The sequence below is a fragment of the Pleurodeles waltl genome, chromosome 8 (assembly GCF_031143425.1).
Source record: "Pleurodeles waltl isolate 20211129_DDA chromosome 8, aPleWal1.hap1.20221129, whole genome shotgun sequence".
NCBI classification, from domain to species: Eukaryota; Metazoa; Chordata; class Amphibia; order Caudata; family Salamandridae; genus Pleurodeles; species Pleurodeles waltl.
The window spans coordinates 811,236,585-811,256,019 of NC_090447.1; the positions used below are offsets into that span (position 1 = coordinate 811,236,585).

Consider the following 19,435-nt stretch of genomic DNA (forward strand, 5'->3'; position numbering starts at 1 on the left):
TTGTTGATGCAATTTTCAAGGGGGGGGGGGGGGAGAAAAACAAAAAAAAAAAAACTTTTAGCTGTATTTTTGCTAATTTATTGATCTCCTCCAGGGGAACCCACACACTCTGGGTGTCTCTAGAATCCCTAGGATGTTGGGGTAAAATGACTTAAATTTGGTGTGGGTAGCTTATGTGGACAGAAGGTTATGAGGGCCTAAGCGCAAATTGCCCCAAATAGCCAAAAAAAGGCTCGGCACCTGAGGGGGGGGGGGAAAGGGCCTGGCAGCGAAGGGGTTAAAGGACACACTGACCAGGTATGCACACTCCACACCCATTTAGAGGTGTGCTGCAGTACAGAACAGATCAGTACACCTTTTCTTTATATGGTATGGCCTCACATGCTCATTATGCCTAAGTACATGCTGCCTACTGGAAAGTGCCTGTGGAATTACTTTAGCTCTGCTGAAAAGTGCAGGCGTGTCCGCTTTCCAATAAAAGAAGTGCAGGTGCTTGGAGTTTATAAGTTTCTTCTTATGAAAAACAGTGGGCGGGAGAATGTGCAGTTTGGAAGGGCCTTTTGGGTCGTCTACCTGTCCGTACAAGCATATATCACAGAGGGTTTAGGACACTGGCTCTGTAGGTTTGCAGATGAATATGGTTTTCTAGAAAATCATAGAAAATGTAAAATTGTTTTTACTCAAAGGTTGGTTGCTAATTCAGCCTTGATAGAATTTAAATATGACTGTGCATTCACATGCTAAGTTCTGAACTGGCACTTAGCTTCTGACTAAAAACCTTTTTTTTTTTTTTTTTTAAATATGAATATTATTTTGAACAAATTGTTATTGATTTGATTCATAAATATATGAAATATATTTAGGAGCAGTGCTTTAAATGGGCAGGTACTGTCTGGTACTGAGTAACTCCACTTCTTTATTTTGAAAGCAGAGAGTGCCTGCACTTCTCAGCACTGATGCAATACATTTATAATGCGTAGAGGACCGGCACTTCTAAAGGAGCAACCAGGTACGCTAAATAGCGAGTACCTGAACTTCTATATTTTCATTTAAAGCACTGTTTGGGTGGGCAATACAGTAGACTTTGAGACATGTATTTTTATTAAATGTTTCAACAACCAGTAAAATAGGTTGATTCAAAAACAGTGCAACACACCTCTCCAAATGCAATTCCCATTCAAATTACTTCCAGGATGGCCAAGCCAGCCCAGCACTCACCGTACAAATGACTTCAAGTATTCTGGTTTCTGGATTAAACTTTTATCCTTGTAGGAGGAACCACAGTTACACAGTTATTTAGCTTCAAAGTCTTATGACTGACAGAAAATAATAATTAGAGGTCAAATGGGTAAGCAGATCCCCTGAACAGGCGCTACAAACCACTAGGGGGTCCGCAGACACAGGTTAATTCCCACTAGCACATTTCATAGTCCCATGTCTCACACAAAGACTCCATTCCTATACCATTCTTTTCAGGCATGGCAGTGCTTACTTTAAGGATACTGTGCTGGAAAGCATCCATTCTTCCTGCCTACGACAGGCTATGACATATCTTCCAAGCTCCACTGGTAAGCAGGCACCAGAGCATCTTGCTGTCCTGACTGAACACCCAATCCTCCAATGGTGATCTCTCTCAAGTAAACTGTTAACCTGGATGAGGTCCTGGAACCTGTGAGAGGTCAAAATACAGTAGCTTGGTGAATAACAGCTTGGGGTGAAGTTCCCCCTGCTATAGTGGGTACATGGGTCTATTCCTTTCATCCAGTCCCTATGCTTGCTAGTGTCTCTTGCTGGAGTCCATGATGCAGAAAAAGGTTGCCGGTCCTCTGGCTCCACTGATTCCTCAGTTACTTGTGATATTCCTGATGTCAAGTTTGGTGTAGTTGGTGGTCCAGAATCGCACCTCAGAATCCTGGACATGATGCTGAGCTCTACATCGGAACCCTCCAATTCATACTGCAGGAGTGGTGATGGATTCAGGACTCAACACGTAAAATTCTGCATGTTCAGGTCACAGATCCACCATTTAATTAAAGAACTTTAATGCTCATGGGCCAATAAAGTAATTTCTCCTTCCGTGCTTCCCCAAAAGTAGGGAGATCGCTATTCATGTGGCTCAAATGTTCCTGAGAAAGTGGGCTCATAAAATTCAGGCGTTATTGTTTTCTTGTTTTAAGTAGGTTCTATATGCCACTGCAATTACCAAACCAGGCAATTATTTGTTGTGTTCTCTCCGAGCTTTGTATTCCATGCATTATGCAATGTGCACTGAATTTGCATTGCTGCACAATGGACTTTCACGACTGCTCTATTATGAACGTATTTCAATGCACTGTGGTATCAACTTGTCTTCAGTTATGCAACTGTGAATTCTTTTAGCAACAGGTTTGGAGCACTGTCCATAGGCACTACAGTAAGTCTGAAACATTTTATTAAGCACAAGAATTGATTAATCCGGAAATTTCGTCTCATTCTAAGTGGAGAGGTTATTTCATGGCAGGGAGTATGTTCAGCTCAAGGTAATTATTCAGATATCCTGGATAACTAGTGAAATGATTATAAATAAACTACACTTAGCGTTTACCCACCCTTCCACTATGAGGAACATGACTGGCTTCTCCCATTGCATAGTATCTCCTCCTGCAGGGTCAGGCACACCTTGTCACCCTCTGAACTGGCAGAAAGGGTTCTAGGTGCAAGATAGACCATCTGTTACTCCACCAACTTATGCAGATTTCAGGTGATGTCCCCTCACCTCTGGGAGACTGGCATGTCTTACAGCAGCGCTTTGAGTACTCTGCAAGTAATCCCTTCCTTGGTCAGTGAAGCAGTTTGGAAATGGAACTAAGTGAGGTAGATCTGGGAAGTGATGATGCTGACTCCAAGCAAGAGTATCCAAAACATGGGCAAATTGAAGTGTAAAGACTCTGCATCTGGTAGTCATCATCCTTGCCAGAGAAGCTGCATCCATCCTCCACCATGTGCCATGCTAAATCAGGGGGAACCAAAAAAGAACCCCACTGGTCTCAAACACCATACTCATACTGCACACAGTTACACTATCCTTTTTGTCCCATACGTGCACAATGCCTACATACACTCCACGTGCACACAGAATGTCAGCACGAGGGTCTGGGTGTTACACTGAAGAGGAACTTTAGCCTGATTGCGACCAAGAGGTAGTACGCCTTTATAGAACAGAAAAAAAGGTCAGTTCCAGACTAATAATTTTCCAAAATCTGTGCACTGCTGCTTTATGTCAACCATAGTAGTTCTATGTTATAAAGCAGGACATGCTTGATACTCCCTTCCAAGTCACAGAACAGATTCTGGACTTAGGCTTTACCATGGAGAGGCCCTGGCCTCAGCACACACACACTAGATTAGTGTGCTAGCTGGGCTAACAAGAGAGTCTGTATATCAGTTTCAAATGCAGTCAGGTCACTAAGGCCAGAGGAAAAATACCTATATACCACACACAGGACATTTCAGTCCTAACAAGTTTCTTTGTGCCAGCCTTCTTCATCCACATAAGCTCATTCTTCCTTCAGAAATCAGCAGCGTGGAGTCATAGTCTCAATGGTGATTTTAAAGTAAACAGTATTTTACCCGTTCACTACAGTACGCAGAGAGCTTCCCCTGACCTCTTTTGGCTCACTTGTTTGCCCATTACCAACACTGCTGCCAGCTTTAAAATTCCTAAACCTTCGACTCTGAAAAATGCAAAAAAAATGACTGCGTCTACTACGGTTTGTTTTAACACAGTCAAGTTAGGTGTTTGGAGTCAAGGGTAGCGGTGTCGACAGGACAAAAACTGTTCAGGGCTCTAAACAAGCTTCTTTCTGTTCTATTACTTCCCAATTCCTAGATGTTTGTGAGATGGCGACTCCATTCTCTATTCAGATGAAGATGAATCCTGCAAAGGGAGTTAATACTGCAAGAGAACAGGAAGTCTAAATCTGTTTTGTTAGTAGCACCCCCAGTATCAGCGTAACTAAGGCTGAAAGCCTTTATACAAGGAGGGGAACTAATTTCTCTTGGGTAGCACTGCTGACCCTTCATGGAAAAGTGGTTTTGTTACAGCTAGTTAGACACAACAGCTTGCCACAAAGTGTTAGAAACAGTAAACAGTGTTTCAACATCAGGGGAATGAAAATCCTTTAGGCACCATGGCTGGTACCCAAGATATCTTACATGTGTGGAGAGAGACAAGACACTGGATTTCCATGACAGTGTTTTGAAAAGCTCACTTATGTACTTGAGGGATCAATGTGGATAAGAAAACGGGGAAGTAAAAAACGAATATGGGCCCCTGAGGCAGCTTATGGAAGCCAAGTGGGTCTTGTAAGTGGAGATGACGTTAATGGACCAGCTACACTTCTTCCTGACTACTAATGGAATTCCTGGCCAGCAGAGGAAAGTCACAAGGTAAAAATATGGCTGTGAAGGCGTTCAACTGTATGCCTCAACTGAGAACTATTGCTTCAGAACAGCACCATATATTCTGATAGGCACAGAAGGGAACTGGCGAGTTCACTCCTACACAGGTTTCTATCAGGGGCAATGGCACCGCCAAAGAAAAAATTGAAGTTTTGCTTTGGGTCTCACTATGGGACACTGTGTCCCAGATCTTGGCACTGAAACTGTATAATGGATCCTAAATGTGAGATTTAGGTCGGAATGGATTCAACAATTATAGAAAATGGTTGTGGAAAACACTGGCTTAGTCCTGATCGAGATTTTGAAGTAAAAAATAATGCCAACTGGCTGAATAATTATATTCAGGAACTTACTGAGGGATGACAACGGTTGTGTGTTTAATTCCCTGCCTAGAATGCAACTCCACCACTAAATGATGTAGCGAGTGAACGGACAGGTCAATAATCAGAAGGATGAAGTCAATAGTTACTGTGTAAGGGAAATAACAAATTGGACTGCTCAATACCAAGGATGTTTATTCTTGATTCCAGCCCAGGCCTCTTTCTTCCACCACCCTACAGTTTCTGGCCCTTAACTCACTGTTCCACGCTATTTTTCAACCCTGCTCTTTTCCTTTGTCATTCTCTTCCTATCTATGAAAAGTAAGTCTTGGTCTCAAACAAAGGGTTCCAGTATCTGACGCTTGTAACCGGTAGTACAAATTAAGCAATGGATGGGCGAAAGGAAATTGAATATAAATGTGAATGCACAGCTAGCTACTCTATATAAGAAGGAAAAGGGTGGGATGGAGGGATAATGTTCTACGTTCACACTTTGAAATCAAGTTCTGCTGCCACCCAAGAGAACAAAGTAACTTACAAAAGGTCTGAAATAGTTGAAGATCAATTATAGATCCAAAGTAGGCACAGAGGATTGAATGTAAGATTCAATACGGTTATAGAGAGTTCATATATTACAGAGATGTGTCTGTATATGAAGCTGTGAAACTCAACAATGGTTAAATTGAGGCACAGCATCCAACTTGAAAACATAAAATGAGTCCATGAATAAAAGTAAGTTAGTCGCATTGCCAGCAGCAATTACGAACATCACTTGGCAAACACTAGAATTTGTAGATCTGCAAACATTACAAACATGATCTGACGTGATCCAACAATATTAATACAACAACAGCTTACTACGACAGCAAACTATGAGACCAAATGTCCAATATTTCCTTTACCATACTCCAGCCTGCAAACTCATGAGGTGGAAAAGAGGCAATACATGACCTGCTCACAACACCGGACAACTTGAAATTTCATCATTAGCAATTTTTTAGACGGGAAGACGATTCGATTCACTTAGTAAAATGGCACATAGACTTAAGGAATTCGGATTTCTTTGTCTAAACTCGAGCAAGGCGAGAACAGTGTGCGCGGCAAGGGAAATAAATATGTTTGGCTTTTCAAAGGTTACATAATAGGAATAGTTTTAATACAAGGCAACATCCATAATCAACTGCACCTTTCTCCCTAGTTTATGGAGGGATGAAATCATTCAAGGTAAGCGGAAGACAAGCCTTCATGAAGTGGCGTCATGGTGCCATTTCTTCCTCCTTACAAAAACGCTATATATATATATATATATATATATATATATATATATATATATATATATATATATATATATATATATATATATATATCCTTATATAGGCTGTTACTTATCATGACATTATATGGAGTGTGAAAACACAACATTCTGAATCTGAGAACTACCATTTTAGGTATCTCTAGTCGAGGCCCAGCATATTAACGGTGAACAAATATTTTCTTCTATGTGGAACTGTTTTTATTGGGAACAAATGTGTAGCTTAATCCCTTTTCTAGTTTAACTCGACATGTCGGTACCACATCAAGAAAAATAAAGGTTTGGATGCCAATTTGGAAAAATACCAAAGCAATGTGGCTAGCTGTGCAGAGTGAACTTTTGACTGCATTTGGCTATGACCTCAAACCAGGACCTCGGGGCAGATGTAGAGCACTGCCTGGCACAGAGCCCGCGCTCATCCATCAGGGTTTCTATAATTGCAAAATCACTTAATTACTTCTAGCAGTCCACAATTTTACCTGTAATCTCGTGTTCATTTCTAAAAAGTAGAAGTTCTTCTTTGAGTCCACGAGAAATTCCACTGTTCCAGCAGAGGAATACTTTACTACTTTGGCGAGGGCTACTGCTTGTTCTCCCATAGCTTTTCGGGTCCCTGGGTCGAGAAAAGTGCTGGAAAATAAATAAATAAATGTTTTCATGGGTATGTATTTTTTCCCGGAAAAGCACACTCATACGAAACAGATGATGTGTTTAAGTAATTTCATTTCTTACCTGCAGCGACCCTCTGGTCGAGCCAGCCACAAAGAAACGATTGCGGAGGGCCGAGAGTATTATGGAATGGGAGGGCCACCCCCGGTCACAAACCACAGGCAACTCATGGCTTGTCACCAAACAGAAGACACAGCACAAGCAAGCTGCAGAGCCTTTCCCAGGTCCATAGGGAGTGGGTACTCAACCAGCCCAGATTTCTTTCAGAATTATGGGGCTTTTAGTCATGTTTATCTCATTACACAATCAGTAGTAGAAGCAAAATCAGGAGTGGGTGAGCTACTCAAGCATACCCAGCGACACCCGAGAGCCAGACAGTGCGTAAATAAAGGACAATACGTTGTTGTGCATCATTGAAAGTCATAGTAGAATGGCACATTCATATCCAATCCTCCTTTTCAAGCATCAGTTTTAAGCGGCACTTTTCATCAAAGGCCCAGTGAAGCGCCCTCTATATCAACTTCAGCGGGGCCCCTTTATTACTGTTCATTTTCTGGCCTTTCTCAACTGTGCTCAGTGGCCGGAAGGTCACAAGACATGAATAGAAGCGAATATATACTGCCAGGGAAGCGGATGGGAAGCAAAGAAGCTAAGCAGAACGAGGAAGAGAAACGATTAAAATAACGAAGAAAAATAAGTGAGTGGAAAATGGAGAGATTTAAAAAAAGGAAGGAAAGAAGTAAGGAGCGAAAAAAGATAGGAAAGCTAAGAAGAGTGGAAGACGGCACACATGAAAGTAGGAAAGAAAGATGGAAAGGAAGAAAGTGAGGAACAAAGGACGGAAAAGAGGCGTGATGGAAAGAAGGGCTTCACAAAGAAAAGGAGGGAACAAAACCATCAAAACATGGAAGAAGGGAAGGAAAGCAGGAAAATAGCATGAAATGATGGAAAAAAGATAAGACATTTAGGGAACGAAGGAACACAATATCTTAGAATTGATGGTGAAGAGAAGAAAATTGAAAGAAAACAATTAAAGTAAAGGAGTACGGATACCCATGTGACTTCACAGGTAGAGTCCGAATTACTTACTTTGCTCACTAACTTAATGCCATGTTTCAAAGTAAAGGGTGTTTTTATTTTCGAGCTACTCCCTTGCTCTTCATCATCAGTTACATAAGTAGTGCTAATACCAGCCAAGAGCATCCAAGCACCAGAACTTTGTATGTTGAAATGATCCGCATTAGGACCAGATCTGGCACAAAGCTAACATTTACTCACAAGACGTGACAATGATTAGGTCACAGTGACTCTTTTGTTCACCTGCTTCTTTTTAAAAAAAATATATATTTAATTAGGTTTTTTTCAATTGCACATTAGAAAAGGTCACATACTAAATGAAAACAGAATGTACACTGTTGACCACGTTCCACAGCAAAATCCAGTTAATTATCATCACAAGGAACAACAGAGGTCACGGTGCAATGGCAGTAAATTGAGGTCCTTGCTACTCTTTCATTCCAACATTTGTCGCCATGTGAGTCCCAATTAGGCAACGACTAATACCTACAAACACTTGAAGAGCCAGATGTTTCCACATATCTGTGGGCATCCTCTACCCATCACCATGCGCCTATCTATATTTCTAAACCAGGATTCTACTTCTGGGGGAAGGCACAACTGTGTGGTATCTCTGACAGCAATAGTAAGTCCCACCTTGATTAAGGTCTTACAGTGTCTGTGTTGGTCTCATTTACCAAGGAACCCCTTTGATTTCATTTTGGCATGAAATGCAGCAGCAGTACCCCGCATCTCGGAGAGGGTTCTACTAATGCCATCGCAAAAGGTCATCAATCTAGGGATCTTCCGAAGGGGTGTGAAAAAGGGTGGCATTTTCAACATACACCCTCAAGCACTCAGGTGTGTCAAATCATCTCATAATATATACTTTGCTCCCAAGACATATATCCGATGGTGTATTTTAATCTGCACTGGACTAAAGATGGCCTAAATCACCACCTTTATGGAATTAAGATGTGCTTCCAACAACTTCAATCCGCAATTGACCCCAGGTCTTTTTACCACTTGGCCCTTGGTTGATTCAAAGGTCCGTGAAGTTATTCGCTATTGTTTTGTACATCAAACTCTAGTCTCGAGTGGTGGAGTCAGTCAACTCTGTCTCTTTCATCAAGTAGGTGCACAGTGCATGGCGAACCTACGAAGTATATGAAGTATCCTGACGCATGCAGGTTATATTGTTCCCGGAGTAACTTAAAATATTTAATTTTCGTATGTACTCATTAGTACCAAATGTTGATATTCCTATCAGAGCACAGCCACTAAATCTTCAAGTTTGGGCAAGCTATGCAGGGAGTTTCCAAATCAGAATGAGGTCACACCCATGACCCTGTTCTTCCACACAACTACACAACCAGTGAGGTAGCTGCCATGACCAGCATAGCCAACTCAGGTATGTTCCTCTCCTCCATTATCCTTCTGCCTAATCTTAATGATGGTCCCCCCAGCAGAGAAATTGTTCAACATGACTAGTCAGCCTAGGATGTCCAGTAAAAGTTCCTAAGGTGAGGGAGTGCTTACTTTACGTGCTTCTTTATGTAAAGTGTTAAGGAGGTCGGTGGCACCCCTCCGTTCCATGGAGTTACAAGGAATACCTATAATTCCTCGAAATTTATTTTGGTATCCAAAACGGGGTGTTTTGCAAAGCACAGAGGAACATGGGGAAGGCAACCTTTTTAAAAGGGGATTCCTGCCCAAAAGTGACAGGGGACTCTCTCCCACCATTGTGCGTCCTCTTTTCTTCCAAAAATTCAGCCATGGATCTTAGTAATTACCTCTAACAATTATGTATCAGGAACAGGACAGATGTTTTCCAGCTGATTCTGAAAACACAGTGTCTGCTATGTTCCCCAAAGAAGTTCATAAACCTGGGAATGGTGTGAAATGGTTCACCCACATACGGATATCATCAGGAAAGAGTGAAGCCTTATCCTCCCAGTTTCAGCTCATTCTAAAACCGGGGAAGGGGGGGGGGGGGGGGGGGGGGAGGAGAGAGAGAGAGAGAGAGAATAAATGTCCAGCAAGCCAAATCCACCTTGACCGAGTGGTTTCCTCCATCACGAATGGGGCAGATATCCCGTCTGTCGTATTATGATCCCATTATATTCAATGGAGATCATAATACGGGGGACGGGATATCCGTCACATTTGTAATGGAGGAAACCGCTCAGTCAAGGTCGTAATAAGGCCCAAAGTCTTCAATAGCTTCTCTGAAATTCTAGTAGCGTCACTATAACCTTGGGACCCTCAGCTGAGGTTAAAGGCAATGTATTTAGCAAAATACATAAACAACAATCCAAAAGCAATGCATGTATCAAATGTTAACATATTTGAACAGCACACAAACCTCCACCAGAGAAAAACACTTATCACCATCTCAATGTTACTAACAATCTCCAAATGTAAATTAATCAAATTAGCAAACCGCTGTATTGGACTATATCTTTCACAGCATAACAATTCTTTTCTCACTCAAAACAAACAGCTAGAAGTCCAGTCCTGACCACTTACTTTACCTCTCTTTATCAATCTGTAATGCACCAACGGCATCGGCAACATACAAAACAACCTACATGACCTAAAAGTAGCACAACTACATCCACAACCTAAGGTACTGGTAAAAATGTTGTAAATGAAAACCGAAGCATTTTTTACCCATATCTCAGAACCCATTTTACAAAACCCTGTAGTGAGGAGGAACAAGTTTCTTACCTTAGCTAATGCCTTATCTGGTAAAGCTCTATCAGGCTCCAGATCCTTACCTTAGAATTATCCCCAGGCAAAACACTGGATCCAGAAATTTTTTGTGAGCAGTACCTCTGTGCACTGGTTGGTGGCGTAGATCGGCTGTGCATGAGGTCATCTGTGTCATCAGCAACAGAAGTGGCATGTGCAGTGCCTACATAGGTGCCACATCAGTGCAGTGATTTATTTTCATAAACTTTCCATGCCAGGAGCAGGGAGCCACAAAGAACACTGACCATTGGTGTGTAAAACTAGAGCCCGGAAAAGGGGACAGCCCGGTCCCTAGAAATCCATTCAAAGAGCAGGGAGGATGGGCAGGTCAGTAAGAAATCTGCAGCTAGAAAGAATCTCTACCAGATAACGCATTGCCAGAGGTAAGTAACTTGTTCATATGATAGACTTCCAGCCGCAGATTCCTTACTTTACAATAGATATACAAGCATTACCTCCTCGGAGGTGGGTCTGCAAAACAATTTCACACTAAAAAGTCCTGCAAGACCGAACAGGCAAAGTGCCCGTCCCTACAGATCTGACTGCCCAGACAGTAGTGATTAGTAAACGTATGCATAGATGCCCACAATGCTGCCGGGCAGAAGTCCAGGACTGGGAATTTGTGTGCCAACATAGAGGCAACAGCTTTTGCTATAGTGGAATGAGCATACAAACCCTCAAGGGGGTACTTCTTGGCCAATACGTAGCATATCTTTACATAGAGTACTATTGGTCTGAAGATGGCTGGTTTCTGCACATCTTGGTCACAACATACCCCCTGAAGAGTTGATCATCCACTTGGAATGGTTCTGCGTAGTCAAAGTAGAACAACAACACTCTTTTTGGGTCCAGCCAGTGGAAGTGGAATATGTCCTCTTCCCTGGATGGATGAGGCGGCAAAGGGAGGAAAAGTGATGGACTGGCCTACGTGGAAGGGCGTGACTCCCTTTAGAAACAAAGATGCTCTAGTCTGATGGACCAGTTTGTCAAGGAAAAAACAAGATGTAGGGAGCCTGAGAGGACAGTGCCTGTAGCTCCTTAACCCTGTAGTGTGGTTAGTTTTACGTATCCTTTGCGCATTAGCTTCAGGCTTTAGGCCTTTGTGCACTTTGCCCTGGATGTATTTTATTCATTTGCTTGCAGCTTAGAGCCTTTGTGCACTTTGCTCTAAATGCTTTTTATTAGGCTTCGTACTGCTATTTTTCAAATAGCCAGTTCTACGGTCTTGTTTTTTATTCATATCACACTGTTTAGCCTACTTCAGCACTGGAGTTCTCCATAACACATTCCTGTTCACTCCGTGCTTCAGTCAAGGATACAGTCTGGTACATTGCCGATAGACGTGGTAGGAGTTTAGTCTTTGGCATTCCTGCGTAGGGACATTTTGTGATCACGCTGACATGTTAGTTATAAAATCACTTCCTTGTCCCAATACACGCAAGAGGGAGATTCAGACCAGGGAACCACAACTAGACGCTGACTGCCTCGTTGCAGGATCACAGGCCTTTGCTCAGGTATGAGGGCTGATGTCTCCCCAAGGATTCAGAAAGGCAAGTTAGAAGCTTAACATGCTGTGCTCGAAATAGACCAAGCAGAGGGAGAGTAGAAACTATTAGACACCATGATAGCTTTGTTCTTATGTTTTACTCTCCTGGTGACTATTTCAATCCTACTGTGTTGTATGGTTCTGGTTATTGCGGCTCACGCCTTATTATCTAAAATGCAGTTGTTTTATTAAAACATTATATAAAACTTATACTGCCTTTGTCATTTGTATATGAGATCATACTGTAAATGAGAGAGTTGGTTTGGATCTGAGTGACCACGACTTCCCTGAGAAGTTCCAAAGATGTCATGCGCTCGGCTGCCCAATCATCTCTTCCCCTTGGGAGAAATGAGGCACTGCTAGTTAGCCGGAGCAAAAACCGGATTTAGGGTGACAGAGTTCCTTACACGTGGGTCCGACTCAGTCCCCCACACCCTGATCGATCCTGCTGCCTAGAAATCCAGTAGTCTCATTTAGGATAATGAGAGCCCACGCGACATGGCGCCGCCAACGATTGGTCTGGCTCTAATATTTAGGTCCGGCTGACTCTCAGTCTCATATATATTTTGACTCCTCGGTTCCGTAAGCAGAGACGTCCGTGGGGCTGAGGGTTTCCGCCACCACGGGATAGGTACATCCTATTACTTAGTGGTTGGTTGTTCAAGCTTGAACTTTAAAAGGAAAACCCAATATTGGTGTGCCTTCTCTGACCTATTGCTGTTTTTTACATATGGCGAATCATAATGTAGTGAATATAGCAATCAATATGCGACAACTGCTCACAGGACATCTGGTGGCACATGGCCTGACGGTCCAGGGGGGTCCGGTCACTTTTGTGGTGGACGCCCATGCAGCCTATAGAACAGAACTTTTTTATTCTTGGGTCGTATTTCCAGCAGTTGATGGGGGTACAAACACTTTTCACGAATACACTGTTGCGAATGTCCCTGGACAGTACAGGGCACTTAGAGATACCCTTATCTTATCAAGAACACCATAATTGGCTTGATGGCGCCCTCCCACACACAGTAGCACAGGTAAGGTTAGGTCCACTGAGTAATGATGGTCCGACCTGGCCTTTATTGGCTACTTACACACCATATCCTGCGGTTGCTAACTTGGCAGTGGCTGACGTTCGTCGTTTATATATAGACTTGGCAACTACATACAGAAGACTGGTTCAGTTTGTAATGCAGGCATTAAATACTAATGCAGCGCGTGCTGCTTTGGCGCACCCACAGGCGGTGGTTCCGGGTATCAATCCGGCCACTGTACACTCAGTTATGGGTAAGGTACCGGCTAAACGTAAGGAAACTCCATTTTGGCTAGCACAAAAAATGAATACGCTGGAAGCAGTATTTCCCCATACGGGACCTCAGGATAAAAATAGAATATGGACGATGTGTTTGCCGTATGGGATGGTTCCTCCGGTGGACCTTTGTAATACCTGGGGCACGGTGTTTGCCGCGCTCTACACTACGGCACACGGTACACCGACATTAGCTAATTTACCGGAAGTGCTTAAACAAATTCAAGATGAATATGGGGCTGCCCCTGCCTTAGATTTGGGCATGCAGTTAATGGGCAATTTTGCCGCAGTTTCTTCTATTATTTTGAGTAATCTCAAGGGAGAGGCAGTAGCACTAGCAGTGCGAATGCGTCTTCGGGACGTTCCGCAGATTAATCAGGAGCGGGAACTTCCGAGAATAATAGCTGAGACATATTCCAGTATTGGTCGCGATAGCCTAGGGGCTAGACCGCAAAAACCCCACTTACAGGGTAAAAATAATAAAGATAATGCTAAACAACAGCAACCTGAGGGTACTAAAAAGCGCTGGGAAAAGAAACAGCAAACACCTAAGAAAGATGGGGGACAGTCTCCCCAACCGGAGACCCCGCAGAATAGGTATAATCTCAGGAATAGGGATAATTTGAAGACGCCTGAAAGATATCAATATACTGATACACGCCAATCTCGTTCCTTTCAGGACTCCTCAGAGAAGAGAAGTGAGAGAGGTGGGCGGTCAGAGCGGAGAACGGAGTACGTGAAACCAAGACAGGATTCACAACGCTCAACGGAGGTTTCTATTAAACAAGAAGAGAAACCGCTGCAACAAAAACAGCAATTTAAAAAGAAGAAAGTGGCAGCAGTCTCAGTTAGACATGCCGCTCAAGAAGAGAGTTCTCTTGACGAACAGGACATGGGCGTTGGCACTGTTAGACAGCGCGGCAGAGGTCACTTCATACAAGTCGAAACGGCGGATATGCGAGTCTCTGATCCTGATAGAGTATATAAAGTGACTCTGCAATTAGAAGGGGACATTGAACGCATTGTACACGCCATCTTTTGGGACCATGTGGTAAAATCATATGATGTTCTGCTGGCCGAATAAGATTGGCCGCCTGACTTTGTTCGCGACTGTCCAGTGGGGGAAGAGGTTATTGCACCTTCCTTCTCACCACTTGTTCCGAGAGCACTAGCGGAGTCCTATAGTAAATTATGGGCTCTTGCACAGGCCCCCGCTCTATATAGAAATAATGTGGGGTGGGATAGACAATCACCTTATCTTGTAATTCCAATAAAGGGCGAGCCGCAGCCGCAGTATCCTATCAAATTTGAAGCAAGGGCATCGGTTAGGAATATTCTTACACAATTGGTGTACCAGGGTGTAATTGAGCCCTGTGTCTCGCCGATGAATAATCCCTTATTTCCGTTGCTAAACCGGACCATTCATATAGGATAGTGTTGGATTACAGACATTTAAATGGTCATACACGCACATATGCAATACAGAATTCACATAGCGCAGCGCTTATGAATAATATAGTGCGCAAAAAATACAAAACTACGTTAGATATCTCGAATGGATTTTTCTGCCAAAATATAGCGCCCGAAAGTCGGGACTATACCAGTTTCAGTGCGTTTGGCTCTCAGAAAAAGTCTTGTCGTTTGCCTCAGGGGTATAAGAATAGCCCAGGACTGTTTTCGGCTCGTGTAACTGAAATTCTGCACGAGTTGGACCCTGAAGCGTTATCATATGTTGATGACATATATCTGACAGACGATGAGATTCTGCAACATCTAAGGCGTGTATCGCGCATTGTTGTGGGGTTTGCTGAAATTGGCTATAAGTTTAATTTTAAGAAATCGAAGATTGCGTTCCTCAGCGTCATTTTCCTGGGATATGAGTTGTCGAGAGAGGGCAGGAGCTTGGCGCCACATTTTTTGGAGAAATTTGCTCAATTACAGCCTCCTAATACGGTTCGGAAGCTCCAGTCATTGTTGGGGTTTCTGAATTTTGGCAGAACTTACATTCCTGAATATGAAAACCCTTATACGAGTTGATTCGTCCGAATTTTTCGAGTAGATTTTGGACGATTGAACATACACATATCCTACGAGATTTGCAGACTGATCTCCTAGCAGTTAAACACTTACACACACGGTACAATAAGACACATTTAGTCATAAGGGTGATACCTGGGGCTGTTGGGTTTACATATGTCACCTTTAATGAGGGTGAGACAGTCCCGATTGCATACAAGTCCCACTTGTATTCTGCTGCAGAACAACGATTTGCACAAACTGAGAAGATACTAACTACCGTACAGATGGCTGTGATTAAGGAAAGACCTCTTGCCCAGGGCGAACCCATTATTGTCGTTTCCCCGATTCCGGCCTTAGAGGCTGTTACAAAAGTAAGTGTCCCTAATTCGAAAGCTTTACACCCGCGATGGATACAATGGGCTACGTCTTTGACAGCCACTGATGCAGATTACATATTTGACCCTAAACTGCAGACTCAAGAATTTCTTCAATATGAAATGGAGTACCCAGTTCCTGCTGGCACATTGCCTATTGACCAATATCAGGTGGTCATGTATACCGATGGCTCTGCGGAACCAGCGGTTGGGACTAAACAACAGTATTCTGCTGCATGTGCGGTGGTGAGCGGCACTATGGAGGGGGAAGTGTTCTGCCCCCGACATACTTATACTAAAACCTTGGGAGATTGCACGGCACAGCTGGCTGAGCTCAAAGCTCTATTGTTAGCGTTGGAGCACGCGGATCCGGCGATTTTAACCTAGCTGGTCTGTGACTCCTACTAATGTGTTCAGTCGTTCAATGAATATCTACACTATTGGAAGTTGAATGGGTTCAGAGATTCTAAGGGCAACACCATTAAACACAAATTGTTGTGGGGTAAGGTTGCGGATCTGAAGGAGACGCTTCCTAAGGTCCATGTTGTGCATACACTTGGACACCAGCGCGTTGGGATACACGTTGCTGGGAATACTTTGGCTGATGAAGCCGCAAAGTCGGCAGTGGCTGTTGCCACTGTAGCCACAGTGACTCGAAGTTCCAAACCAGACACAGAGATTTCGGCTGCCATAAAAGCTACGGCTGATGGCACGCCATTTCCTAAAGGATTTCCTTCTAAGTATCGTTACTGCTTGAGTAGTGCGTTCAATGCTGTTGTTAATATTCCAGGCATTGGTGTACGTGATTTACCAAATAAAATTGAGAGACCTCGACTAATTTCTGCAGCACATGAGGGGGCGGCACATGCTGGTGTGGCTGCCAGTATTTCGCTTTTACAGGCTCGTTACTGGTGGCCTGGTCTCTATAAAGAGACAAAGCAATATGTCCTTTGTTGTGATGTTTGTCAACAAATTAAAGGTTCATCAGCTAGACGCCCGCAGCAGACGCCCCTTCTAATTTCAAACAAACCTTTACAGTGTGTGTACTTGGATCATTGTGGTCCGCTGACACCAGATAATGCATACAAATATATATTGGTAGCTGTAGATTCGTGCTCCAGATTTGTGTGGGTCTGGCCACAGCGCTCGGCTGACGCTCGGACTGTTATTAAAGATTTGCGCATCTTTGTCGATACATTTGCAGTTGCGGCTTTTCATTCGGACCAGGGCCCTGCTGTTGCCTCAAAGGCATTCAGGGACACCATGGCTTCGTTGGGGGTCCAACTCCAATTCTCGTCTCCATTTCATCCCGAGGGAAATTCTGTCGTGGAGCGTTTAAATCGTGATTTAAAGCAATCCTTAACGGCCAGAGTTATAGGTACGGGTCGGAGTTGGCTAGCCCACCTGTATGGAGTACAGAGAGCACTTAATAACTTGCCTAGAAGGTCATTGGGAGGTCGTACTTCATATGAGTGCCTGTTTGGAACACAAATGTATGTTCCTGATCTAGATGGTCCTGGTGTGGAGGCGGCAGATACGCCCTTTTGACATAAATGATCGTGTCACTGTTTTGCATGATTTACAGCAATTCCGTGAAGATAACTCATCTGCAAGTGCTGCCTCCTCAGGAATTAAGGATGAGCCAGTAACTCCTACTGGTTGGATACCCAGGATTGGGGATCTAGTGCGTGAAAAGGTCGCAGTAAAGAAAGAATTTAGTCCTTCTTATCGAGCACCTGTCCCTGTGTTAGGGGTTAGCGGCACGAGAACTGTGATTTTACCGCCGCTGCAAGGGGCCAAAGGAAATCGCTTTGTTTCCATTGATAATGTCAAATTACAACATGTGGCCGATTCTGCACAGCAGACCAAGAGGGACACCCAGTAGTTCCGGAATCCCTCTCACTACTGGGGAAGAAGTCCCGCTGCAGGTGATTTACACCGACGCTGTTTCCTCTCCGAGCTTGGGGAGGGTGGAAGATGATCTTGCGATTGTTCCACAGACAACGATTAATTTGGAATCTTTTGATCAAGTTGCTGTACGTTCTACTGATGTTTCTGAACATGTGGTTTATAGTGTGCCAAGGCGGGAGCCTCCATCTGCTTCTTTGTTCACAGTTGCACCTTTTGCAAGAACTGCCTCTGGCTGCTTCAACGACACTGATGATGCAGTGTCCGGCTCCTCGTCCTCTATGTCTTCAGTCCGAGGTCCACGTAAGCTGCTGTGTTGGCTTAAACGCACATATTTTGTTTTTCCTTGGAACTATTTGTGGCTTTTTATGGCTGTTATGACTCTTTTTTTGTGGTTGGGATTTGTTGTTACTTTTTTTCTAGTAATACATGGTCATTTTCTTCCTGAACGATCTGATATTGAGCACGTGGAGACTGTTAAAACCACATTTTTCGTCTCATATGGTTCGAAGAGACTTGTCCAATGTAAACATTTCTGCAATACCGATTCCAGATGGCATTGTGTGGGATAAAGTAATGTTCGATATATATGGTCCCACTGAATTGATTCAAATACCGTATGTCCTCAAGTTATCAATGAGTGATATTGTTATACCAGGCATTGTTTCTGATGATTGGGATGTGAAGACAGTAGATTCTCTGCTGACAGACTTGCAATATTATACTGTCTATGACGATGAAGATGCTTACCTATTTAGAGATAATCATGGTGACATGTTTTGCTACAACTATTATGGACACCACTTTATTCATAAAGCAAGTAGCCCTAAGTCCATATTTGATTATGTGCAATGGGAACATTGCCCAACTCCTCCAAAGGGGAGTTCAAAAACGTATTATGATAAATTTGCATACTTTTCTGGGAATAATCAACAAAATGCTAAGTCTTACTATTTTAAAGTTACTCCGTATGCTAATAAGCAAATGTTATTGACCGATACTAAATTACTATATTCAAATTTGTTTGTGTCTAAACTTTCGGTTGAGGGGTATGAATATTGGTTTAAGACTGTTGATTTGAAAAGTGTCTGGGGAACGAAAAATTGGCAAATGCAGGCCAGGGACACATTATTTAGAGCATGTATTATCCCTGTGCAGGTGATTTTCCTCAATGACACAGTACAACAGACTAGCTGTTTGGGCTTGGCAACGATTAGAGTTAAATTTGCCTAGTATACCTGACCCTTCCAAATTGAACAATTGGCAGCGATATGTTAATGCTACGTTTAGTGAGTTTACACACTGGGTCCAGAATGGTACGCTTAACACTTCATTGGTACATCCGGGCGGGTGGTTATTATGGCCTGTAGACACTAATAAGGGTCATCAACGTTTTGTCACCTCTTCAGGGGGGTTCAGGACTAGTAGGGCAGACCCTTGTTACATTTCACTAGAACATGCTGATATCATAACTACATACAGCGTGGGAAAGCTTTGTCAGCAATGGTTGAAGTCGTCCACGCTGGATGCAGTTAAATCGTATCTCACGTTACTGTCTAATGATACTGACTTACAAGATTTTTTGTCAGGACCTAAGGTACCACGGAAGAAACGATTTTTATACGAAGTATATAATGAGATTTGGAAGCTTTCACAGCAGGAGGCAGCGGCCCGGTTGAGGCAAATTGATCAGGAAAACCTGATGCAGGCTTGGTCTGTTGTAGATAA

General features: G+C 43.2%; 1 protein-coding gene across 2 annotated transcripts in view; it reads right to left on the reverse strand.

The window, feature by feature from the left end:
- The window catches only part of PCCA (propionyl-CoA carboxylase subunit alpha), a 2,021,650-nt gene that overhangs the window by 1,088,656 nt on the left and 913,559 nt on the right, over window positions 1–19,435 (reverse strand). For both annotated transcript variants that reach the window (XM_069205070.1, XM_069205071.1), the window contains exon 12: window positions 6,552–6,702. In XM_069205070.1, the coding sequence (XP_069061171.1) occupies window positions 6,552–6,702 (151 nt within the window). The remainder of the gene's footprint in view (window positions 1–6,551; window positions 6,703–19,435) is intronic.